At 39.1% G+C, this 27134-nt stretch overlaps 1 protein-coding gene across 1 annotated transcript; it reads right to left on the reverse strand.

Moving 5' to 3' along the window:
- Window positions 1-564: 564 nt before the first annotated feature.
- Window positions 565-9218, reverse strand: lman2lb (lectin, mannose-binding 2-like b). Its single transcript, XM_067601544.1, has 8 exons — window positions 8956-9218; window positions 8118-8236; window positions 7763-7880; window positions 5445-5527; window positions 4736-4897; window positions 3927-4041; window positions 3691-3807; window positions 565-3124 (listed from the first exon to the last, which is right to left on the reverse strand). The coding sequence occupies exons 1-8, from the start codon at window positions 9158-9160 to the stop codon at window positions 2982-2984; spliced, it is 1062 nt and encodes a 353-aa protein (XP_067457645.1). The 5' UTR covers window positions 9161-9218; the 3' UTR covers window positions 565-2981.
- Between the last annotated feature and the right edge of the window lie 17916 nt (window positions 9219-27134).

Below are 27134 nucleotides of genomic sequence, written 5' to 3' on the forward strand. Positions count from 1 at the left end.
AAGTGCTTAGAATACTTAAGCAAACAAGTATTTAGTATTCTGTATTTGTAATTAATTTAGATAACATTGTAGAGATGTGTCTTCACTTTGAAGTGTGTGTTTCCTCGGACAGTGTTTCCCTGTTGAGCTGCAGGTGGAAGTATAGTAACAAAAAGAGGAACTTTGGCACTAAAAAGACTGTAACATTGAAAGATATCTACTTGATTTGACTCATTTGGACGCTGAAGCTTCATATTAGCTTCAGATAAACTTTTAAATACATTTTTGCACAGAAGGAGGACTGTGGATTTTGTCCCCCATCACTTCCATTGTAAGTGTATTATGAAGGAGGAATGATAACAGCAAGAAAAACAGGTTTCAATGTTCATTTGAGCTCCTGACTGTTGTTTTAAGACACACTTGAATAATTGTGAACCCGTCCTTTAAAGGTTGTGTTGATCAGTGTTGATAAGAAAAGCCACATTAAATCTGCTTTAAATCAATGTTGTAACACAATAAAACATGAAAACTTCCCCCCAAACAACTTTTTATCAGCACATAGACAAAAAAAAAACACACCACATGTGCAAGATCACCACAGAAACTTTTACTGAAAAACACAGAACACAGAGTATGACAAGAATATTTTTCAGACAAGGGTTTGGATTAGAAGATTTAAAGAGAAGAAAAGGCTCAACAACATCATTTAAATAGTTAACTATAGGGCTCATGGTGAATTAAATCATCACAAATAGCTTGACATACAGTAATAAGTCTAAGAATAAAATAAGAACCTATGTTTAGAAGGACAATACAATACAAAACAAAAAGAAGCAGGGTTTCTTGGTAAAGTAGTAACTCTGAACAAAAAGTGGTTTTAATGAACGATGGATTGATATGGCTTAAAACTGCTTTAAGAACCAAAATGAAATCTGTAAATATTCCTTCCTAAGAGTCAATGATCCTATAAAAATATCACTGAAATAAAAATGTTAATGTCAGTTACACAAATATTTCTATTGGCTAAAAATTCTTATTGATTTTTTTTTTATCTTACATTGTAAACTTCATATACTATCAAGTGCATTACCAGCTAGGGAGATTCATGAAGAGTCTTATTGTGCACTCATGATTCCTCTCTATAGATGAGCACAGATCTCACATGGGCTTGTACAGTGTCAGCTTCTGGTCTGAACACGAGGTTTGTTCAGGTTGTAGTCACAAACACACCAACACGAGTGCTGATGTAACTTTTAGCTTAAAGCATCACTGGAATCTGACTTCAGGTGAAGTTTGCATCGTCATATGACTCAACCGAGAGAATCAGCACAACGATTCATACACAAGTGCAAAAAGGAATTCCACCAAAGTGGACTTAAAGGTCTTTCTGAGGGAGTACAGAGTTCCTGTTTATTATGGGACTAAGACTTTCTTTCAATTCTAATCTTGACCTTAACATTTCATTGCTATGCTATGTCAAATAACTTCAAAAGAGTACTTTTGCAGAGTAACAAAGCCACCAATTTGTGTAGAATTTGCCTTTAGGGACTACAGGACCTCATGGTAGACAGGTCTTTTTCACAAGACATTTTGAAAAGCACAGTTGTAAATCATAAAATGAATGATGACTTTATAGCATTTAGCTGCTTCAGTTTCAGGGTCCTGGTATTGTGCGTGTTGACTCATTGACACACAGTCGTTAATATCATTACCTGTGCTTTCCTGCTATGGGTGTAACCCTTCATGTCCACTGGAGCATCTAAAGCAGTTTGTTCTTTAGCTGCCATTTCAAAATGATGTTTAGTAGTTTGTTTTGTATTTTACAGCATTTATGGTCAGTGTGGACAACACAGCCACATCGATGGGACACTGGGTGTAAGGCACCTGCTGTATTAACAGGTTGGACAGCTTAACAGTACACAGCATTCATACTCACACACTCTTCAATTTATTAAAACTCACATTTGACTACATAATGCTGCTGATTGGAATTAAATTCACAGTGCATGCTAGAACTAAAGTCTAAGCAACATGAAAACTGATCACAAATGAAACAGAAAGGGTTTCTACTAACAAGGGTCTGATGAAAGTCAGTGCCATTAGAAAAAAGCTGAAAACTGCTACTGAAACTTGGTGCACATCAACATCAGCTCACCCTCCTATCAGAGAACTGTTAGTAACAGAAAGTGAGTGAAGCCAAATAGTTTTTGATGTCAAACAGAAAATAAAAGGAGCTCAAACCTGCAGAAAGGACTGGAACATAACATGAGAAGCTGTCTTTATTGGTCCTTGCTGGGTACTTTTAACAGCACTGGTTACCTGGTTCACTTCAGTGCACTTGTTACATAAGCTGCTGGAAGTGCTTCGCCTGGCGTTTAAGGTGCTGTCAAATGTACGAGAGCTCAAGAAAATGTTTGCAGTGCAGCGAGAAGTCTGCAATAATCCACAGGTTGATCAGTCTTCACAGCAGCTTCGAGTCACAATGCAGCTGCCTGTTGGCAGCACCAAGTGGCAGTAAGAGGTAACTACACTTTACACTTCAGAACCACAAAATCCTCTAACATGTCAGCACACTGCACACAGCATCTGGGATTCTCTAATTGATTCTGAAGTTTTTGTTGGTATTTTGCTGGTGGAACAGCAGGATCTGATGTGGGCTGATATCTACAGTGTCTCAGTTAGTGCAGATGGGATGCTGTAGTCCCACTGTGCTTTTATCCAAGTTGAGATGAGTGTATTTTAACACACTATAGCAGCTTTATCTCATCTATCTTCCATAACACTTACAATGAGAATATTTCACAGCTGGCTCACCGGTTCATGATCTCTTCACCTGTTCATCGTGGTAGTTTGTGTTCTTTCGGCTCTGGGCTTCACGAGGTTGTTCGTTCAGTTTGATTGTATGGTTCAGTAAAGCTATGGTAGTCTTTGCATTGTTGTGATCTATGTCAATTAAGAAACATACGGTTTGGAAAAACCTGTGTGGTTTAATTGTTCTTTTATCAATAGAAGCGTTTGCGTCTGTTTTCCTTCCAGCGGCCGTAAACCATCAGCCCCACCACCGCCAGCACGCCCAGGCCGAGGACGGAGAAGAGGAAGGTGAAGAAGAACTGGACTCCGCTCATCCCCTCCTCCTGGACTTCCACTGAAAAGTAAAAAGGATGACAGATGGATTATCAATCAGTAGACAGTTCACTTTACATCCAACACATTTAAGAAGAGGAATTTCTTGTACTCCTTCAAAAATGTAAGAATTAAATTCAGTTCTTTAGCTCTAAACTGCCTTCAGCTGATCAAACCTGGTTCTGTGCAAGATAAACTGTCTATTTCCTGAGTTCCAACCACTGAATGATTGAAGAGTTTCTCCACTAAGAGCACTGTTGAGGCTGGTTTATAGATTCCACAGATACACACTTGGATTCAGAAACACCTTTCCAACATTGGGTTGGGGCGGGGGGGCTGTTATCCCCGTATTTAAATCATTTTGCAACATTCTGAGTTTTATTCAGTTGAATTTGGTTTTTTGGTTTTTTTAATTAAAGACATTTTAAAGGATCAGGCTGCGATTTTCTATATTTTTATTACTGTCAACAAATCTCATGTTTGGAGCCAAACCAACAGTGAACTGATCCGAAGCCTGATATATCTGATTCCTCTGTGCTACAACCTCTTGGAGGTCTACGGGACAGAGGACAGAGGAGCTGCTTCTACCTTGGAACTGTTCCATGTTGTCAACACTGGGGATGAGGACCTCCTCCTCCTGCTCCTCCTCTGGACTCTTCTCTACTTTCAGCTGGTACAACTTCATGGAGATGATGTCATGGTTATCTGGAGCAACAAGCACAAGTCAGTAATTAACACTTCATATAGAATTCATGCAAACCTCTCCTGTCCAATCAGCATTTCTTCTATCATTTCACTTTTCATTTCACTTCCAGGTTTCGTACCTGACAGGTCTCCGGTGGCAGACGAGGCACCTAAGAAGTAGCCTGTAGGCAGCCGCAGTCCTGTGATGTCAGCGCAGTCTTTCCAATCCTGCTTACCGTCTACATTCACCATGAGCTACAGAGCAGAGGAGGGGTCTGTGTCAATCACTGATGAGGGATAAACAGGCCATAACTAGACTTCAAACATGGCACAGGCAGAACTAAACCAGGTTGGGAGAAAAAACTTAACGTGTGTGTATTTGAGGACACTAGTTTTATTTTTGTCACTCACATAAAATCAATACTGTTGTTGCTCTTCAGAACATCCACCAACTAATGTTAGAGTCATAGCCACTGTAGCTAAAGGCTAAACAGACAAAGAATGTGGTTGTTCTGCCTCTGTTTGACCAGTTGGGACTAATCTTAATTTAAAAACTACATTAGTGAAGGTATTAATGGTGATAATAGAAGTTGTGACGCTGTTGTTAGCATCAGTATACTTACATGTTACGTCCTGTGCGATGGCAACTTTCCATCACTGTCACTGATAAAGTTAGCAAACTGCTAAACCGAGCAACTCAGTGTTTTTCCGTTTTGCTTAAAAATGACTGATATGATTAATCAATGATCAAACTATCTGATATCTATCAGAATAATTTTTAAGTTACATTTCACTTTAAACAGCTATTCAGGCCTTTTGCTACAAACTTCATAGTTGAGATGAACTGCATCGTCTTTGGACCCACTTAATAAATTTCATTTTCTGACATGACTGTAATACTTTAAGAGATAAACTGCATCGATTCCTCCTTAATCACAGAGTTTCATACCGTCAGTCTGTTTTTGGAGTATCTGACCAGGAGAAACGTGTCGTAGATTGCGTTGCGTGCCATGGCCGTGCAGCCTCCGAGTTCAGTGAGTCGTCCGTCGTGATCGTGGTCATATGACAGAGTTCCGTTCCCCAGCATCACCGACACATACGGGAAAGCTCTCTGTGAGGAGGAGACGGAGTTAGCCCAACACATGACACACTTTGACCGCAGAGCCTCTGATACACACCGTCATGCTGATGTTTCAGTTGTCGCATCATAATGACACCAAACAGAACCGATGACTCAAAACGGATGCATGTAATGAGATGATGTGGGACGGTGAACGTTTTGAGACGGATGGACGGACATTCAGTCGCTCAGCTCATGGAATAAACAATAGTTTCTGATGCTACCTGAGTCCCAGGTTGCCTCTTCTGCACATTCAAAAGGGAGGCAGGAAAAGAAATATGACACATTTTGGACATCAGTACAATTAATGTAAACAAGGAGTCTTTTAAATTGTGCGTCATATAGTCAGATTTGGCTGGATTACTCTTTATAATCAAGCAGAAGGATAATATTATCCCAGCACAAACATATACATCTGCTATTGCTGCTTGTTTATCTTCTTCTATGAATTCAAACATGGACAGGAAGCTGCAGGTTTTACAGGAAATAGAGTCTCCTTGTAAAGAAACACTAGCAGAAGCTGCTAAATGTCACTCACATCATGGTTCTTGTCAGCGTTGGGGTAAGTGTCGACAAATATTCCCAGTCCAACGAACTGGTTCATGTTGCCAAACACGGGACCTGCAGAGAAACAGTGAGGTAGTTCAGGAACCTGTTTGACCAAATGTGCAACATGACATCATTTCCTCTCGCGTTATTGTTGACGTTTAACTAATCGAAAGAAACATCATACTTACGACTTATCGTATGATATATGGACATGACCTTGATCATTTTTGCTGACCTCCATATTGCCCCTAGTGTTTACACGTGTTTGTTTACATAAGAATGTCACAAAGTGCACAGCGAGTGTGATAGTGAGAGTATGAAGTTGGCAGTGTAGCTGTGAACGTGGCAGTGAATAAATGCTACAACTCCTCAAGATCCTGCTGAATAAAGTAAAGCAGGTTAGCCCTGAAGTTAGCGACGATGGGTTAGCCTAACCTGACGAGGCTCACTTAAGGTGGACTGACCTTTAAGGTGGACCAGCTGTTCTCATTTTAGTGACAATCTCAGCTGCTCCTGAACAGATGTGCGGCTGCTGTAGCGTTCTACATTTGTTTTTGTTTGCTTTTTTAAGACAAACAGAAAACGACTTATGTGTATATGAACTATTTAACTCATAAAAACCCTTTTTTGTGAGCATCACACTCGCCCTAGTAAAACCAAAACTCTCCCAAAAACTCTTCATTTCTGCCAGTGAACATATGCTGAGGGCTACAGGCATGGTGTAAGTAAATACGGTGAAGCTGGGAGTCCTGGCACCTGTGCAACTGTCGCATTAAATGGTCTTAAAATGACAATAATATCAGTGATCGCAATTAATTCTGGGACAATAAACCGTCATGCGAGAGGAGTGTAGGACACACGTTCATCAGCAGCTAGCAAGCAGTGGCACTGTTTGTGATCTGTTCGTGATCTGTGTGCAAGTTGCTTTTTGCGAAACGGACCCCTGAGTATTTCTCCCAACAGTCTCACAACAAACAGCACAGATGGTTCCAGCGTAGTTTCACCACAAATGTGAAGAAACAATCTTAAGCTCCAGTCAGACAGGATTAATACTTCCCTTGTAATTAAAAAATAAATAAATAAAATGAATAAATAATAATAATAATGAACGTTCCAAACGGCATTTTTAGCCACTGGCAAATTACAGAAGCTGGTTCTGTAATAGACAATAATATACTGGGAAAACCATGTGACCTTCATCACAGGCAGGCTTAGTATTATTTTAAACATTAGTACTACTTACCAGTAATTATTATTGAAGTAACACTGAAACTACTTAAATTTGTCAGTTCAGTAGGCTTGGGCAGTATCTATTTTTTCATACCATCCTGACATTTCACTGGGGAAAACGTTATATGACAATATTTGTATTAAACTTGTTTTTTTTTTCTAAAAACATAAAAGGAACCACTAACACTTGTTGCTGCAGCAGATACAGCCAGCAGTGGGCTGAACGGAGATGAAATGCAGGAGGTGTTACCCTCTTTAGCCACAACTTTCTTGAGACAAATAGTGCACGCAGCTTCGTCCGTGGCGGCTGGCTCACCTTTACCGTCAAGACTGAACCCAAAACACTCCCTACTTTGAGGACTTCTAACTACCCTGGTATGCTGTAACACCTTGATACCACCCAAGCCTACAGTTCAACTGTCCAAAGGCAGAGTAGAAAAGACACATGACAGTGATGAGCTTGCGGGCTCTTGCTCTCCTAATGTTTGTCTTTACATTTTCCTTCATTGTAAGAGTTGACTGATGTTAACATGCGGTCTATCGGGTTAGAAAAATCCTTGTCTACTTCTTCAGTTGTCTCACTGTGCACTGAGCTGATGAAACTCAGTAACAGCAAATGCGCTAAACTAAAAGATATACTTTTAAAATACACAGTGTGTCTCTAGATTAGACATTAATTACAGGAGGACTGGCAGGTTTGCTGCAATTAGGTAATTGCAATTATTAATGGGGTGGGGGTTAAAAATTACAAACACAAGCACTCCAGATGGGATCACAATTCCTGACCAGCGCAGGTAATATTGAAATCACCTCATGTCCTAAAATAAATCCTGTCTGAATGCGGCTTTAGAAACAAAAATTGGACTTTTTACTATTCACAGAGACTGAAACACATTGTATCTTATGTATTTACCATAGTACAGGATGACAGTACAGAAAGGAAAATGAGAAGCCAAAATGTTGTATTACTGTATGTTATTTAAAAACTGTTGAGCACTAAGATAAAAAAAAACTCTTAATAACAGGTAATAGTGAATATGATCCTTGCATCTGTAGAGTGATCCAGTCTCTACCTACCATTCTGCATGCGATCTTTAGTTAACCAGATGGCGAGACCATCCCCATTCAAATTCTTCTTTCCCTGGCCGTGGATTTTAAAGTGCACCTTGAGCTCCCAATCTCGCAGGTAGAGAGGCTAAACAGCAACAGAAATCAGGACAAGCAGGTTATTCTCGTGCTGTGCTATGTGTAGTATGTGTTCGTCAAATGCACTGAGTAACAAACTTTTTTTGAAACATTTGCCTAATGTTGTAGCGTCAGTAAACATGTAATGGTGCAATAGGGACATCCGGTGATGATGCAAGAGTCCCGGTCAACTAACAGTGGACAACGGAGCGTGTGTGGGATATGCAGTTTGTTGCAGTACACTTACAATGCGACTCCATACTGCTCCCTGTCTGCTCTGCAGGTCTGGGGTCAGTCTCACATGGTCAGGTGTGACAATGGCAGTGCCCATCAGATCCCACTGTGAAGAACTAGAGAAACCCAACCCTGCAAAATGATGATACACACGTTAACTACAGTATTCACACGTGTACAGTCTGCCTTCTGGGGACTCAATATGCACTGCTTGTTGTCCAAACTGCCTTCAGAAGCTGTAAATCTTTCTCTTTACTGTGTTGCTCATCAGCAAAATAAGCACCAACCAACACAAACAGAGAGCTTTGTTTCACAATGAGATTCTAGTAAATTCGGCATACAGGTGACCTATCAGTAGCACGTTATTAAAATGAAATCACAACATTTGTTTACAATTGCCTCTAACAACTTGGCGGATGATGGCGGTTTTAGTGTAATTAACGCTAACACTAATTGGTTTAGCAGGTGTATAAGGAGCACTATACTATACTATTTATGTACTATGTTAACCTGATATGCTCCCACCAGAGCTGCACTTGTCGGAGTAAACACTGAGAGGAGACAGGTAACGTTAGTAGTAGCCTTAAATAACATGATTGACTGTCATTCATGGTGGGATATCATTTCCCGTATTGTGACATTAGCTAACTTAACGTTAGGATGTGTAAGTGCCCGAGGGGCACAAAGTTCCTCTTAGTTAATTATTATCCTAAACACCTAATACAGAATTATACATTCAACAATTGCTAAATTGAACGAAATGCTCGTTTACAGTAGGAATAATTGCTGCTGTTGGTTAATTTCAACTTAGTTTAGCTCGGTCGGGTTAATGTAGCTGACAGTAAACTCACCACGATAAGGCTTTGCCAGAGAATATTCCCGCTTCATAAACTCCTCCATAAAGTCCTGGTCGTCTGCTAACGACTGGCCCATTAAAACACAAGCGACAGTAAACAGACATGCTAATTTACGGATGTTTTTAAATTGACACATTGGATATAAAGACGAGAAACTTCTCAATCGATCCGGATTTGAGTTGGAAACAGCGGCAACCATCTTCAACCCTCCCACTCCATGGATGTAGTCCCACTCAGAGGCGACAGGAGAAACTACAGCTTCCGGTTTCAACCCTTCTTCTTCTGTTTAATGCCAGCGTGGAAGGCGCTTGTTGCCACCCGTTGTAGTGGAGTGTGTAACATCATGACTTCATGAGGAGTTTATATTGGTCTGGTTTCCTTTAAACGACATTGTACCCCCCATGGGGCACTTTAGCCTTGGTGACATTTCAGGATCACTGAAACTCATTCTGACTTCTTGGTTGTCAAATTTAAAGATTTTCCTCTTAAATGAGACCAACGTTTTGACTGTAATCTAAAGGGTTGAAAACGGTAACCCTCTTGTTTTGGGTACATTATATACGGGTTTGTGCGCAAAAATGGGGTGCCTGGTAGGAGATTAATCATGGATGTATAGAGAGAACTGGATACAGGAAGAGCGCCAGGCTTTGAAGCCAATTGGACATAGCGGCCAAACCGTGTAATTACAACGTCACGTGATGCACACTGACCTAAAAAGACTTTTTCCCATAGACTTACATTGTGAAAGAGACGTCTGTAAATCAGCGGATACATTTTTCTGAGCGTCACAACTATCAGAATTAAATCCGATCACATTTCAAAAGCCTAGAAGAGCCGCATGATTTACTTGTTTTATCCCCATTCAAGTTAGCTAAACCGGGCTAAACCGGAAGTAGCCAACTCGGCCAGCGAAAGCCGCTAGTGCGCATGCTCTATGGGCCGCACAATGCCGAAGATCTGGGTACTTTCATACCGGGAAGTCGATTTTTTTTGGCTTCATGCGCCACTGAGCAACTTTCATAAGGATGAACGGGGCCCCGCCTCCGACGCTGTATCCAGTTCTCTTTATACATCCATGGGATTAATACTCCACCCTCTCCCAGCTTCTACTCAACATTTTCTTTGCAGGTACAAACCTCACATTTATCAGCTTCTGCCTGATGTGTTGCATTAAGTTGTTGTAAGATATAAAAAATACTCTGTTTGGAATAATAAGATGTGTCTAACATGTTTTTTTTCCTGAAAAGAAAATCTAATTGCCGAATTAAACACCTTAAAATTCCATCTGTTCCTTCTCCCTCAATGAAAAATCCAGAATCTATGAATATGCAAATATTGTTCATTTCAAAAGTTTAACAGCGGGATACAAGATGTTTACACCTTCACTCAGTGTGAGTGCACCGGATGCTTCAAGTTTGCACATCACAATTGTGTAAATTGCAGACAATTAGCCTCCAAACTAGTTGTGATGTCACAAATCATCCCCCAATCAACCCCTTAAACTCATCCAAATATTTTGTTATTCCATGACATATTGATTATTAGTATATTCATTTAGTTTAAATTCTGTAAATATATTTAAATAACTATAATAGTGTTCTTTATGTAGCCTATTCTTGGTCTATGTAGGCTAACTGATATTTCTCTGTTGTACTGTTCTCTAAAATTTCACTTATTCACTTATGGTGTAAATGCAAACAGAGAGAGAAGAGTTTGCTTCTTCTCATTTGAAAAGTTTATTCAAATAGTACAACAGGACCGGAGCCGCTGATCCATGTAGGAGATAAGGAGCCACAAGGTATGAGAACAGTCCACCATCTTTACAGTATAAAGAAAGATCTCTGTTTGCAGACCATCATATTTGATAATGCCATCAAGGATTATGTAAATCTATCCTTTAAAAATGTTTAAAAACACCCTGAGTCAGCTGGTAGAAAAAAGCTCCATCCTCTGGTCTTAATGATGGGATGGATGACTTCCATCTCTGTTAAATTGCAAGTCTCCCCTCCAAGCTGGTCATGTCCAATGTAAAACGCTTTGCAACTGGCTGGAGAGACATTTGCAGAATAACCTTTGATAGAGAAGAAAAGGTAAAGTCATACAAGTTTGAACCAAGAGGGTAAATCATCTATAATACCGAAAATAATTCAAAGGCACAACAATCTACCTCTTACTGCATCTCCAATTACTTCTATTCTAGTCATTTTCCTATAAATCGTTGGAACCACAATTACCATAAATTTGAACATATCTACAAGCAGAAGTTGTAGAGGTCTAAGCTGGACATACTAGTGTTTAAGAAATACATTTTTTTGCAAAGTGTAAATATATGTCTCACCAATAAAATTCCTTTTCACAGCTAACAACTATATGAATATAAGATGTACAGAGGATTATGATTTTATTCTCTTTGTTTTGTTTATTTCTTTGACGAGCATTCTGATCATACAGGTATCTAATTTTAAATATCTGAAACCAGGTGTTATCAGCTTGTTCAAACAAATCTAACACCAACACAGCGCAGAGTCGACACAGGCTGAGGTGAAGAGCAAACAGGAGATTACCGCTTTGTAATATTTGGTACAACTTGTCCTTTAAAGCAACAATTTCTCTCTTTTTTTTTGGTCTCTTGATGAAGTACAAGCTGTAAGCACAACATTATCAAATTACCACATTTCAAACTTGATAAGACATCAGCACATCCAGCAGACATTCGTTTGGAGTCATATCTCTGGCCGTCTGATGAATGTAAGTCCATTTTCATTCTCCTACTAACTATCTGTCCCTTTAGCTGCTAAATGGTCCACTTTGTTCACCAGCTGGTCACCACTGTTGGGGAAGCTACGTTGAAATGATAACTAAAGCTATAGGCTAGTCCTCATTGAAAAAACATAACATAACAAAAATGCTATTTTATACTCAGGTGTTACAATATTAAGCAATATCATAAACAATCATATTATTATTAATAATAACAACACCGGTAAGTAATCAATGCTCTTTCGCCCTGAAAAAAGCTGCCTGCAGCTGCTGGAAACGAGGTTGATGAGAGCAGAGAGAGTCATCACAACAGAAAACACCAGAACGAGCTGAAAGATCCTAAAAAGCTCCACAGAGCTGCTGACAGGAACTGCAAAGAATTCTCTGTGGTTTTGTCATTATGAGTGACCCCTTTCACATCATGCATAGTATTTTTTTTCCATTGTTAATGTAAAAGTACTGACTAGAGCAGCTTAAAGGTGAAAGGTCATATACTGTATATATCATATATACGGGAGATTATTACAGAACTACCTTGTGGATCTGATGGATGAGTTGGAGAGTGATGGATTAGAGGTTATCAAACAACAGATACCACTGGCATTTTGAGAGATGATAGTCATTTTATGGCTTACACTTCCCAAACCTGCATTTTTTTCATGATTTACCTCATTGCAAAACACATTTAATGAAGGCACCTGGAGCAACAGTGAATAACATTTGACTCAGCTCTTTGTCGAGTCTGCTTGCTTGCTCACTCGGCCTTGTTGAGTCTCATAAAAGAATGGTGCGTGGTTCGATTAATGGACAGAGCCAAGTATTGACATTTAATGGTGGACGCCAGGCTTGTGTCAAGATCCTGGGAGGAATTACAGTAATGCGGTCGACTTTAGGGTGATGCTATTGCTCCTCAGAGACAGACAAAGAGACAAAGTGGGAATAAGAGAGCAAACATGACGGTGTTTATGATCCAGCGGTGACTCGGGGCCCTTAGTATTTCCTGTATATGCCCCCTGGGAAGATATATTATTCACTTGCATTGTAGAACTGCAGCTGAACCTTGAAACCTGAAACACCAGTGTCTGGCACCTCTCTGACACCCACGCATCACCATTTGTGTATCCTGTAATCTGCGGCAGAGACCACTACATACTGGTGGGACTGTCTGTGGGGCCATGAACTGTGCCTCAGCTTATTGAGTGGAGAGGATCGCAGGGCATGCTGCGTGCAGTTGCCACCCGCTGTGGCAGACTTGCACCATAATCCATGTTTGCAAGGTCAGGAGATATTATAATATCCGCTGGCCACAGTCAGATTCACTGCTCATCTTTATTGAAGCCATCCACACCTGTTCTAATGTAAACAATTGGGAGTGAATGATTCCCTGGGGAGGAGAAGGCATCACTTTTACAGGAACACACGCTCTGAGCTCTCAGCAATGCAGCCTGTGTGTGTTGTGCAGGATTAGAAATGAAGAAATAATATACATAGCTTCATTATATTAGGTCACTACATAGATAGGCTACAACAGTTGTTCATGTGTTTGTCTATGTGTCATGGTGATAGAAACGATGTGTGGGAAAAGCATGGAAATGCACTCAGGCCCCACACTTTCACAGGCCCTGAAGGCTCCAGGCTTGCTATGTGTCAACTGGTTTATGCTCATTTATTTGTTTGGGAATATGTACCACTGAAGCTCTATCAACTGACAGTAAGAACACTAAGGTAGGTCCTTTTTTATAAGCTGATCTTGATTTGTCTTGTCCTATGTCAAAATCTACAGGTAAGACCTTTATTATTTTCACTTTTATGCTTCCATTATTACTAAAATTTGTGTTCTATCAAACTACCGTACAGCAAATCTGGGGCCAGGGAGTATTCCAGCATTGAAAACTGTACACATTGCACAGAGAATATGAGGAAACAGGATCTGAAAGTAAACTGAAATTAAAAAATCAACAAACCAAATCAAAGGAAAAACTGGTACAAGTCTGAATGTTTGACCCCTACAGTGAGGGGGTCTGGCGGCTCTGTTACGCTGTGGGGGGCATTTTGCTGGCATGGTTTGGGTCCACTTGTCCCCTTGGAGGGAAGGGTCACTGCTAATCAATACAAAGTTGTTCTGAGTGATCACCTTTATCCTATGATGAAACATTTCTTTCCTGATGGGAGTGGTCTCTTCCAGGATGGCAATGCTCCAATTCACAGGGCACGAAGGGTCACTGAGTGGTTTGATGAGTATGAAAATGATGTGAATCATATGCTGTGACCTTCACAGTCACCAGATCTCAACCCAACTGAACACCTATGGGAGATTTTGGACTGACATGTTAGACAGCGCTCTCCACCACCATCATCAAAACGCCAATTGAGGGAATATCTTTTTAAGAATGGTGGTGAAACAAACCTGCAAATGTCACTTCAGTCCTGTTAGAAACTGGTTTGCTTCTGGTCTGTCCATGACATGTAGCTTACTGTGTCTCTCGTTCCATATTGACATTATTTTGAAGAGATGATCAAATGTGATTTCAGTTAGACATTAATAAGGGCCCATCAATCATCCTTATCCCAGGGCTCCCTAGCCAGGCACAAGAGCTTGATATCATGTCACAAGTGGGTTAACAGGGCAGACAGGTGGAGACTCTACAGATGTGTTGGAGACATTTCCTCCAAACAGCTGTGCCAAAGAGCTCACCATTAAATATCAAAATCAGTTACCTCTGAAAATTAGTCCAGTCTTTGCTGGAGTGCAGAAGAGAGAGAGAGATCTGTATGCAGCATCTCTCACTCTGACTGTAAGCTGTTTTATGCACAGCTGAGTTGGCTTTTAGGCTTGTTGACATGAACAGTTATTATCACTGTAGGTGAAGGAATGAAACAGGCACAGGTGCCAGCTCTGAGGCTGCTGAGTGGTTGTCCAGGAAGTTCTAAATGACGAGCATGATTTAATCAAAGATCAAAGATGAAATAGCATCCTCGTGGCCTTCGTAGGATATCAGTCTGTCTGTCATAATTATTTAATAAGTTCATCACCTCATGTAAAAGGAACCCTGTGCAGGAGAGAGAGACAGCTGTGTGCTCCACACCCTCTCAAGTAAACTCTGATTTTGTGCACAGCAGATCTGAAGTTGAAGTGTATAATCAAAATTTAAAATGTCTCTGTAACTGTGTGTGTGTGTTCAGATCACTCACGGTCTGAGGAAAACATGCATTAATGAACTCGTGACATGTTCCAAACTGTGAACAACAACGGTCGACATGGTTTCATTTAAATTAATTGAAAACTTATATTCATCACAGAACAAGTTGGAAATGACTTCTTTTTTTTCCCCTAACCCAATAATATTCGTACTTATGTAATATTTGTACTGTCCAAAATATGCCTCTGTCATTGTTGGATTAACTCTGCCTGTATGAAATATAACCAGATATATTAAAGACATGGTATGAAAGAAAATTCATATGGTTGTTATAATATATAATAGTATGGTCATATCACCCAACCATAATTTCATACATTCTAATTTGTCAGACTTTTACTTGAGTATTTCAGTGGGACATATTTTATTATATAATACATTTAACTAACAACTGAAGGTTTACATTGAAGAATCTAATTTTAAATAAAAAATATACTTTTATAGCCCATTAGTATGATGTATTTCTAAATTACCTGGAGCACATTTAAAACATTGTTTATATGTAAATGCATCAATTTCACCTTCTTAAATGAAAAAATCTTCACCGTTACTTTTTAATCTTAAATACATTTCAACTAATCCTACTACTAATTTACTCAAGTTAAAGTTTAATATGTAACTGAATATTTCTTCTGTGATATCACTGCTAGTTTTTTTTTTACAAACAGAATTTTCAGTCAGTGGATCTTGCTCAGGTGTCGATGATGTGACAGGTTATGGTCTAAAAAATATTTGTGTCTGACACACACACACACACACACACACACACATACATATTTTTTTTTTGACAAAAAAATGTAATTACTCACAGACTTATATATAAATAAAAATAAAGATTTTCTGTACAATGACTTAAAATAGAAAATGACCTCCTTGATTGAATAGTACCAAAAAGGCCTCATGGAAATTCTTTAAGATCCCCACCAGACATGTTCAAAGTTCAATTATCAAGTTAGAAATTCTTAAAATGACATTTTCTCCTTTATCAAAAAAGAATTAAAATTTTTAATATTTCTGAATATACAAATATTGTTCATTTCTAAAGTTTAGCTGCTAAGACACAAGATGTCTCTTACTTCACTGAAAAGTCCATTCTCAGTCTATGTGAACTTCATCGGCTTCCAAACTTGTTGTCCTGCTTCTAGTTACACGTCTTAAACTCAGATTTAAAGTGAGCAACAGAGAAACTTTCCTCCTTCAGCAGATGAATGTAAAAACAAACTCTGCATATACATCATTCTGCACAGTCAAGCAAAAAAAATCCAACAAGAAAAACACATTTCTGAGGAGACTTGAGGGAGCCTGTGAGATGTGTTTTTAGTAACTGAGCCTTGAGTTTAGAATATTTCATTACAGATATTTGTTCCCATGCTTAAGTGAATGTGTGATGATGCGTTCATTCTGTTTAAGTGTTTGTTGTTGTTGTTTAAGCAGAATGCAGCCTGTTCCTGTTATTCTGGATGTTTGCATTCTTATTGGTTGTTTTGAGTCACATTACTGTTAGTCACAGGATCAGTTCAGAGGTTAAGCAGCTTTTTCTTGTTCAGCAAGCCAGAGAACAGCATGGTTTAAGACCTCTCTTTTGTGCCTGTGTAAGCCTCAGAAAAGCTTTGTGAGTAGATTAGTTCATCTATCTTATATCCAGATGCTTATCTGCATATTTCATTGTATTTCATAATATTTATTTACACTATGTCATAGCCACTTTTGCATTGGTTTATTTACAGTTTCACACTACTACAAGCAACTTGACCACATGGAAACACTGTATCTTCAATAAATGGATGTACAAGTGCACGTTGACATCTCACTTTATGCTCGAGTGTCGAGTTATGTCGAGTTAGAGTGTTCAGCTATCTGGTGATGCGTTCAGGTGCCAGAACAGAATATATTCAAATTATATTCAGTTTTGTTTGTGGAATTTAAAATTAGTTTGAAATAACGTTATGCATGGAATCTTTAAGACCAGAATATGTGCTATTGTGACATCAAATACCTTCAAATTGATTCAATTTGAATGACTGATTGAATGATTATTGATGGTAGTGGTAGAACAGCATCACAGCAGGTTCTACACAACAGATACCCTCATGAACAAGAGAAGTACTCTTCATTAGCAGCTCCAGTTGTGCCAGCCTGATGTCCCCATAAAGCTACAAGATGGACACTACTCCACTCACAGAAGAACAGCAGGCAGCTCCAACAGCAGATGAAAGCTTTGTTATCAGGTCTGTAGCTGTTGGCTCCAGCTCAAGCATAAATACGTCTCCTGTTAGTTTAGCTGCTGCTAAAGCATGGGCTAAAGTGTTGTTGCACATGCCTGCACAGCCTTCGTTCAGAAAGAAAACAAAATATTATTATTATAAAAAAAGCTTGGGTGGATGCTGCCCTCGCTACACACAAGCTAAATTAAGAGATTGCAGCAGCAGTAGCAGAGGCTGAAGCTCCCAAGTCTACAGCAGCAGAATTGGAGAAAGGTTCCAGAGCCTCGAACATGGGATCTTTTCCACCTCAGTCTCCACAAGAAAGAACCAGCGAGTGTCATTCCAAAGCAGCCTCTGAGCTCAGTGACCCGCTACAGGAGCTAGTATCAGCACAGCATGAGGGGAACTTACCTGGGCTGGCTTGCCCAGACACCACTAGAAGCCTGAACCCCATAGTGGAGAAGTTACTATTCAGTCTCCAAGAAAAATGGATCTCTCATGGGAATAATTACAAGGCACACTACAAGGTGCAAAGTTGGATCCTGTCCTTGATGGTAACAGACTCAACTCTCACAGCAGAGGAGAAACACCCTCTCATCATCCCTGGTGGCAGCCACATCAGTGCTCTGCTCACCAACTACTACCATGAGAGAGTCAAGCACAGAAGCCAGGTCTTCACAGAGGGAACTATTTGTGCAGATGGCGTCTGGAGGGTTGGAGCCAAGAGATGCATCATGGGACATTTGCACAAGTGTGTGACGTGTGGCAAGCTCTGAGGCGAGACAGCCGAGCAAAAGATGGCTGACCTCCCTGCAGATCGGGTAAGCACAGAGCTGCCCTTCACCAATGTAGGCATCGATGTATTTGGCCCTTGGAGTATCTCTACTCAATGCACCAGTTAAGGTGCTGCCAACAGCAAGAGGTGGGCAGTGATCTTCACCTGCCTCAGCATATGTGCTGTTGATATAGAGCTCATCGAGGCCACGGACACATCAAGCTTTATAAATGTGTTTTTGTTGATTCCTTGTGATCCGGGGTCCTGAGAAGCTGATCCAATCTGAGCTGAAAGTACTCCTAAAATGGCAAGGAGCCTCAGTGAAGAAGGCTGTACATGGATCTTTAATCCGCCCCATTCCTCTCACATGGGTGGCATGTGGAAGAGGATGATTGGGGTCTCCAGGAGGACTCTGGATTTTATGCTATCCCGGACTCAACCTTCTCATCTTACCCCAAGAGGTTCTGTCTACAATTATGGTAGAGGTGTTTGCCATAATCAATACTAGACCTCTGACAACCATCTCAACAGATGTGAATGCCCTGTCACTTCTTATGATGGAGCTTATTCTTAGCTTATTCACCTCTTATTATATGATCTACACTGCTAGCAATGGAGAAGAGTCCAGCACTCGGCCAACACCTTTTGGGAGAGGTGGAGGCGCGAGTATCTCGCTACACACCAGAGTTGTTCCAAATGGCAGAAGGGCTGTCCCAACATCAAGGAAGGGGACCTTGTGCTTATCCAGGTGAAGAGAAACCAGGAACCCGCGGTATTGGTCATGAAAGCCTTCTGTGGAAGTGACGGTAAGGTCAGGAAATTGGAGCTGATGGTCGCCAGAAGGGGGATGTCCAAGACCTTCCTCCGCCCCATCACTGAGATGGTGGTGCTCATGTTGCTACTACAAACAACTTGACCACAGGGAAACACTGTATCTTCAATAAATGGACGTACATGCGCATGCTGACAACTCACTTTATGCTCCTTCGTGGTTGAAGCTATCTAGTGCTACTTCAGTCGAGTTAGAGTACTCAGCTATCTGGTGATGTGTGTATCGCTCAAATATATTGAGTTTTGTTTATGGAAATTAAAATTAGTTTGAAATAATTTTATGCATCAATGCTATTGTGGCAGCAAATAACTGCATAACTGCAAATTGATTTCATTTGAATTACTGATTGAATGATTATTGATAATAGTGTTTATATTTGGTTACCATCACCTGGTTGTCATGGTAACCACCTTCTTTGAGTTTACATTGCACATGTACAGCTAACAGAGTGTGTCCAGCCTCCTGACAAGCTCACAGTGTGAAGCAGTGAATGATTAAATAATGAGGAACCTTAATGCTTCCTCTGGCAGGACATGCCTCTGTTAATATATGAGCACTTACAGCAGACAATAACTGTCCTCTTTGTCTGCTTAAAGAGTGCAGACATTAAGAACAGGCAAACACCTCTGGACATAAATATTCACACTATTCAAATCAACAGGCCTGAGAGAATATTGTCAGAGCAGTCAGTGGGATGAAATACGGTCGCTGCTCACTGCAGACGCACTTTAATGGGCTTTTCATCCTCCGGCTCTTTGTGCTGACAAAAAGGAAAACACATCTTCTTAATTGAAACGCTCATTTCCTAACTATTTTCTCTTCAGGATGTGTTACCCAGACACATTCACTGTCAGTGATGATCACATTGGCATTAAATTACCACACAGTGATTTTATTTATTTATGATATTTTGATTTATACATATGTAAACGTACATATATATATGAAAAATGCACTTACTTTTAAACCTACTTTTACTTTTTAAATGATGATAAAGATCCATTCATTCTCTACTGTTTGCACAGAAAATATAATGTTAGGAACAATGAATGATGCACCGTTGTCCATACTTGGACTCAGCTGTTAGAAGAGCGGGAAGCCGTCTGGCTTTTTGAACGAATTTGCAGAGAACACTTCTTCTTGAAAAGATTGACTTCCTGACGGAGTGAAAAACTACTCCAGAAAATTAGTGATGGCCTGCCAGCTTCTGTAAATTATCCTGAAAAGTGCACTGGTGTTCAGTTCAAGGCACTGAACTTGAGTAAAAGCTTTTTCCAGTTTTAATTACCCGCCATGCTGTGAAAATTACACTTAATTAAAGTTTTTATGTAAACTCTTTATAATATTTTTGCACACACACTATGATGGCAATTTTGACTGAGAAAGTGTTAAAACATCTTAAACATTATTATGGATTTTCCATATAATAGTTGTTTTAACCATGAATGTTTTAACTACCGTTACTACTTAAATTGTGTAATTTTAAAATAACAAAACTACAGGAGAAATTCTGTCAGCATTTTGTCTGTATTTTTCTTTTAATGCCAGTGAAAATTCTGAAATCTTCAGAGCAGATGTGTTTGACCGCGTCTGCCATAATCTCAGCTGACGCTCATATTTCTGAGGTTCAGTAACTTCATTTGGAGAAGCTCAAACGCAGTCGATATGGTTGTACACTCTAAAAGTGAAGTATTATAATATTAACTTTAAAACTTGAATATTACTGCGGTATAATGTAAGATTACACAATTATATAGAAAGTAGTATGTAGAAATCAGTTTTTCTTTTTTCTCTTTCTTTTAGTGTTACTTTTATATGTTTATTATTATTATTTGCTCTATTTTACTGCTGTTTTATTCCGTGATTCAAAATGTGAATTTGAATCATTTGTTAATAAATTTGTGTGTGTGGAAGGGGCTACAGCTGCATTTCATTGTGCAACCCTGTATTGCATAATGACAATAAAACTGAACCTTGAACCTTAAAATACACTCGGACATCACCACATGAACATTCAAGTGAGGCAACGTGTGACAGTCTCACTGAAATGTCTCTGCTGAGAGGAACTGCAGAGTTGTTTGATAATTCTCTGTGGGTTTGTCACAATGAGTGACTCCTTTCACATTACACGTAGATATTTGATAAAATATATTGCATCTTTAAGCTGTGAAGTTGGTTTAGAGGCATTTCAGCTAAATTATATCTAGCATTTAAATTTGGTTTGGGAACTTTGTTGCATGTCAGATAAATGTAAAAATGCAACAGTCAGTCCAGGCTGATAAATGCTCACACCAGTCAGGTAGTAAATCATGTTATTCACAGCACCTCATACAATAAATCAGTTCATGAGGGTTGAACTGTGACATCTAGAATTTACATTAAACCCAAACTGATGCCATTAAGAGCTCAAACATGGGCAGAGAGCCTGGCATGGTTGGAGAGATATAAATCATTTTTAACTTTCAACATGCATGTCAAATATTGAGCGTTGCACCTGAGAACATAGAGGAATGTGTTTAGATTAGCTCCTAATATCCGTTAAATATAATTAATAGTCTGTCAGATTCTTACTATTTCTCATATAAAAATGTTATTCACTGTCCTAAAAAGGCTCTAATTTTATGATCAATCATTAAGTCAGTCATGTTTTCCAAATAAGTGACATTTCATTCTTTTTATACATTTGAAGCTGACTCCTCTTCTTCTTCATGGACGTGAAGTAACGACAGACAGATATTTAAGTGTTGCTCCTCACAGACCGTCACTTTCCAGAAAGCTCATCAGTGGAGAAGCTGATTTCCAGTTACAGCTCTCTTTAACGTCCAGCCGTCGATCCGTCTTTCACCTCTCAATAAGCTAATAGTTCTAATGTGACAAAATTGATTTCTAGGGGCCTTCAGCCTCCTCCTCCCATCGCTCTTCCTCATCCCTCTCTCTCTTCACTCACTTTCCCATACAACTGATTTATGGCCTTTGTTGCTGCTGGAAAAACTACATTGATTTTTTTTTTCTTTTCTTTGCATAAAGCTTTTTTTTATCTGATAAGTTTGCTATCTGAGCAGAATGTATGTGCAAAACAAAGCTTGTGTTGATGAACTGTAGCTCAGTGAATACACTGAACAAAGATTAACCAGAAAAATGAAACTTGATCTAGTCTAAGGCTGTGACTCTAGTTCTTCCATATTTTAGTTCGTTGGCTCATTGTTGATGCAACAAACATTATAGCAAACACCTAAATTTGCTGTTACAGGTCAGTATGTCATAGCTGCTGTAATGGAGTCTGTATATTATTTAAGGCAACAATTAAATTAATAGATTTTTAAGTTTTCAGAAAAAACTTGCACATGCTTGTGTGCAGTTTGACCTATTATAGTCTTTTAGCATTTTGGAACTTGTTTTTTTAAATTCTACTTTAAAGATGCTCTAATCAATATTTAAGTGAACTTCCTCTGTAGGCTGTTATTCCGACGTTTAATCTTCAGAAGACACCAGTGCCTCAGCGCTGAAGGGTATTGTTGTGATATTCAGGCCCTCTGAACAAATATATCTTAAAGTGTGTCTGACTTCTTCCACTGGGGATCTGAGGAGCTGGGAAATGTGAAGAATGCTTAGCATTGCCTTGTGAATCCTCTGCTTCAAACCCCCCACTCATCCCAGCAGCCCAAAGGTTATCTGCCGCCGGCCTCGTCTGAATACTCCGTCTGATTCTGAAGCATGTTTGTGACTGATCCACGCTGGTGTGAATCACGGCCTACAGTAAACAGACACACAGTGAGGGCGGGAGCTGCCTCCATGTTCTCCTCTACTGGCTGCTTGTAGTGTTTGCTCTCAGGGAACGTAACTTATGCTGTTGCTGAAAACATTGTAATCTGCCACAGAAAGATTATCATTCATTTCCTTCACAGTAGGTTATGTTCAGTTACAATTGTACAACAGTAAACACAGTTTGTTTGATTTTGGATTTAGCTTTATCATAACTTCTGACAATACGTTGTTTTCTGGATAGTGCACACATTTAGTTCACTTTGTCATATCAACACTTTGTTTGTGTTACATTTATCTGAATTAATTAGCATGGTGCTGGTTCTGGGGATGACTGTGAAAGAATGAAAGGTGCCCTGTGGAGTTTTACTGTAAACATACAGAAGCTACGTTTACATTCAGTGTTACTCACCAGAAGACATTGTGTGTATATTTGCGGTCTAACAAAGGGGTTGAATGTATTTCCTTCCTCATGTCTCAAAATATCCTTATTTTTATATCCTGCATTTACATCCATGTCTGCTAGCTTTTACTCATCCTCACTTCCTTTGCACAATAAAAACAAAGTGGGGATCAACTCATAAAAACAAAAACCCACCAGGGTAAATATCTGGGCGCAGGACTACAGAACGCTCGCCACAGCAAGGGCAGCTTGAGGGAGAGAATACTTTTATTTCTATAGTTTCTTATCAAACTGTCTGTCTGGTGTTTATTTGTAGATTATTTGGTTACCGTGTTGTGACCGGTCCTTGTGTGCATATATACTGGCTGGAATGATCAGCCTGTTTAGTTTTAGTCAGTTGTTCAGTTTGTTTTCCAGTTTTGCCTAATTTAGTGAACGTTCACTTTTGCTTTGTCTTTCCTCAATTTGGGGGGTAAATAAATAAAACCAAAACCTGCTCCCCTGTGTCTAGCTGCTCAATATAGAATATAATATAGAATAAAAATGAATTTCCAATTAGTTAAATTACCACAAAGTAATTGCCACACAGTGAAACCCAAACCCCAGAGGGTCTGGGACCTGGGTATGTGTCTATTTTATGTGGTTGGAAATCGTCTACCTGCTCACATGACACACTGCTGAGATCTGAAAACTTCTGTAAAGAGCCTCATTTTGGACTTCAATCGCTCCAAAAGTACAAAAGATATCACAACACAGAATACAACTTTAGAAATTCAAAGTTTTGTGAAAGTTTTAAAGCTTGAGTGGGGTCTGTCAGATAAAAGATGTCCAAGCAGTTTCAAATGTCATTTAAGGTTGTTCAGTTAGTTCTGACATTGCATTGCATTTATTTTAATTAAAATAGTTCCATACAAAATATACTGATGTTGCATTAATCATACCATCATATCATTTTTTTTAGCACAAGCCCCATATTGGATTTGAGGGATCAGACTCAAAAACATGGACATTAACAGACAAAAATAAAATCTAAATAAATAAACAACAACAAAATAATGTTTCTGCACAAAAAAGAAAGAGTGTTGCGTACAGTACCAGTACCTTTCTATTCACTTGAATACTGTATATCTTAGTATGATGAACTAAAAGCTGTTAAAGTAATTTAATTAGTTTGTAATTAGCAAGTAATTTAATTTAAAAACAAAAATCAACCAGTTAATCACACCAACAAAAATAACTATATTTGTTATGAAATATCATATCATATATAATATAAAATATTATTGTATATTACATTTAAAATGAAGATGTGTTTCAGAGGAGATGTTAAATATTTGGAGACTATTTATCTCTGAATTGGAGAGTAAATTGCTGACAGACGTGACCAATTAACAAAAACTTAAACTTGTGTTAAATTTTATTTGAAAATTTTCCCCATTTTGATTCCATTTAATACATTTTTTCAATTCCTTGCATGACTGAAACTAGAAATCAGAGACACATCACAACACAAATCACAACACAGGTAACATGAATACAACATAATACTCCAGTATTTCTTTAGTTCTGAATGAAACTTGAATATATGAGCGATCTACAGGAGAGAAGATGATGCCATGAATGCAGTGATGATACCACACTCTGCAGTCTGATGGTGACTGGCTACACTTGACTTTCTCATGGCTCCTCTTCCAGTCTGCCTAACCTCAAGTCATGTGGCCGCTGTGTGTGTTTGATATCAACTCAGGCACCGTGTCTTTTAGCACCTCCGCTCTGCTGTTAAACTACATTCCTCCCACCTCCGAAGCCCAAATATGTTCACTCACACTAACCTGTTACCGTTCAACTGTCCAAACATGAGAGGTGTTAGGGAGACAGCGCGGCCAGAGCAGTTTGGAAGCTTTCCAGTGACCCCGGCTGTGGAGACACTTTCCAGTAGAGGACATCGTGTCTGCGGGAAAACCACCTGATCAGAGATATTTCTCACTGTAAATGAACTTTCTTGTCAAAGAGACTGTGAATAAATGCTGCTGGATGCTACAGCTTACTTTGGAGTCAAACCCATTAAGGGCCTGCTCACTTTAACAAAATAGCTCTAAATTTCCTGAAAAACTGTTTGACTTTTTGATTGTTGTTTTCACATTTCTAAATTATTATTTTTTTATAGTTTCATCTCTTTAATATCCTTTTGAGTCTCAGTGGCTGCAGAGGTCCATTTGTTGTTTTAATATTCTTACAATCGCGCTGGTTTTGAAGTGTTCTCAGTGACGTGGAATCATTCATATCCTCTATGAGACTAGTTCATCATTCACTTTATATAAAATGAAATTAATTTATAAGTCAGTGTTGGATTTCACCACTGCAACATTAGATATGTGATCATCTTTCATTCACTGTGTCAGAGAGCAGCAACTATAAATCCCCCTTTAGGGAAAAGATCAGGTTGGATTGACTTGGACCCAGGAGACTGTGGTTTACATCAAACCGCAGAGCTTTGAAGCCCGTTTGACATGGTGGCCAAAACGTGTAGTTACACCGTCACGTGATGCTATTGGGCCCAAAAAGACTTTTCCCTGTAGATTTACATTGTGAAAGAGATGTCTGTGAATCAGCAGATACATTTTTTTGAGCAAAATGATTTGTTTCACTATCAGAATTTGATCCATTCTGCCCGAGCACATTTCGAAAGTCTAGAAGAGCCAAATGATTGAATCATATTATCCTCGTTCAAGTTAGCGGGAGGGCTAAACCAGAAGTTAGCGGTCTCGGCAGAATTCCCTACCGAGTATGCTTCATGGACACACTGGGCCCATAGAGAATGCACAGTATGTTTTCACCAGGGTATTTCTTTACATGGGGAAGTGGCTTTTTTGGCCCTTATGTGTCACTGAGCAACTTTCATAGACATGAACGCGGCCCTGCCTCCAACGCTGTATCCCGTTCTCTTTATACATCCATGTTCGCATCACATCACCTACCAATAGTCGATGTTGGTAGGCAGCAAAAATGATTTAACCAAACCTTACCCTCAGAGGTTGTTGGTAAGTGAGTAGTGATCATATGAGTCACTTTGGAAGGCAATAACGAACAACTTATTTTGTCATTTTTGTAGAAGGGCTTATTTGAAAAATGAAAGACAGTTGACCTATGACTTTGCTTTCAAATGACTTTCTATTGCGTTTACATAATGATGATCTAGGACAGCCTGAAAAAATTAATTCCACAATTTCAAAAATGGATCAATGTCATAGGACTTACCGTCCACTACAGACTGACCAACCTGTAAAACATTCAGCCATTAACATACGTGTTACCTCACTTCATCTGGAAGAGCATGTTTTGGTTGTTGGATGTAGTTTTTGGCTGATGTTGTTCCACCTTTTTAGTCCAGATTGAAATATCTCAACATCATCAGATATTCATGGTTCCCAGAGGATGAATCCCAATCATTTTATTGATCCCTTGACTTTTCCAACCAGCGCCACCTGCTGGTGATAGTCACTTCACTTTTGTTTTTGTCTGAGCCTGCATAATTGGTTCATCTCAAAATGAACAATATCCCACCATAACTCCAAATTCTAGTTTATATAGATAATTTATGTAAAGAAACATCTGACGTGGTTTATATTATCATCGTTATGGGTAAATAACACATTGATTCATGTAAATGGACGAACCAGAAACCTTAGCTAATATATAGCAGCCAATACAACAACTAAGTCAAACTATGTCTCAATTTCTTGTGTTTTATCCAAGATTTTGTGTTGTTTTTTATTTATTTTTTGTTGGTCGTTTGTGTTGTTTGTTACATGGGTCTCATGCCAATGATTTATGCTACTGCTTCATTTCAGTTATTTATATAATCTTAAGTGGAAACTTTATTTCAGATTTATTGACCCCTGAAATGTACATTTATTTAGTTAAATTTTATTTTCCCTTTTATATATTCATATACTTGTATCATAAGCTTGAATAAAGTTCTGTTTGGCTTTACTCCCTGCCTCTTTTGTTCTTTCGGTGGTAATATTCAAAATATAAACTTTAAACTTTACAGAGTTATCAATCAGTTTAGCCAGTTCTGTCACTTTTGTTAGTAAATAGACAAGGTAGCACTCAGATTCAATCAGAGTCACTTCATGTGTTTACTCCAAACAAACTGGAAATGGAAAATGCATGACTTCCTGTTTCTTGGGAAAGACCGCGGTTGTCTAGTACGGAAAATGGGTGATGAAGGTTT

This window comes from Thunnus thynnus, chromosome 2, assembly GCF_963924715.1.
Source record: "Thunnus thynnus chromosome 2, fThuThy2.1, whole genome shotgun sequence".
Lineage (NCBI taxonomy): Eukaryota > Metazoa > Chordata > Actinopteri > Scombriformes > Scombridae > Thunnus > Thunnus thynnus.

What these genes read in the sequence shown, in the direction of transcription:
- lman2lb (XM_067601544.1), bottom strand. Translation starts at nt 9,160, where the DNA reads ATGGTTGCCGCTGTTTCCAACTCAAATCCGGATCGATTGAGAAGTTTC. An exon ending in TAAAGATCGCATGCAGAATG is followed by an intron (nt 5,528 to 7,762) that starts GTAGGTAGAGAC and finishes GTTTCTCTGCAG; the next exon opens with GTCCCGTGTTTGGCAACATG. An exon ending in CAACATGGAACAGTTCCAAG is followed by an intron (nt 3,125 to 3,690) that starts GTAGAAGCAGCT and finishes TTTACTTTTCAG; the next exon opens with TGGAAGTCCAGGAGGAGGGG.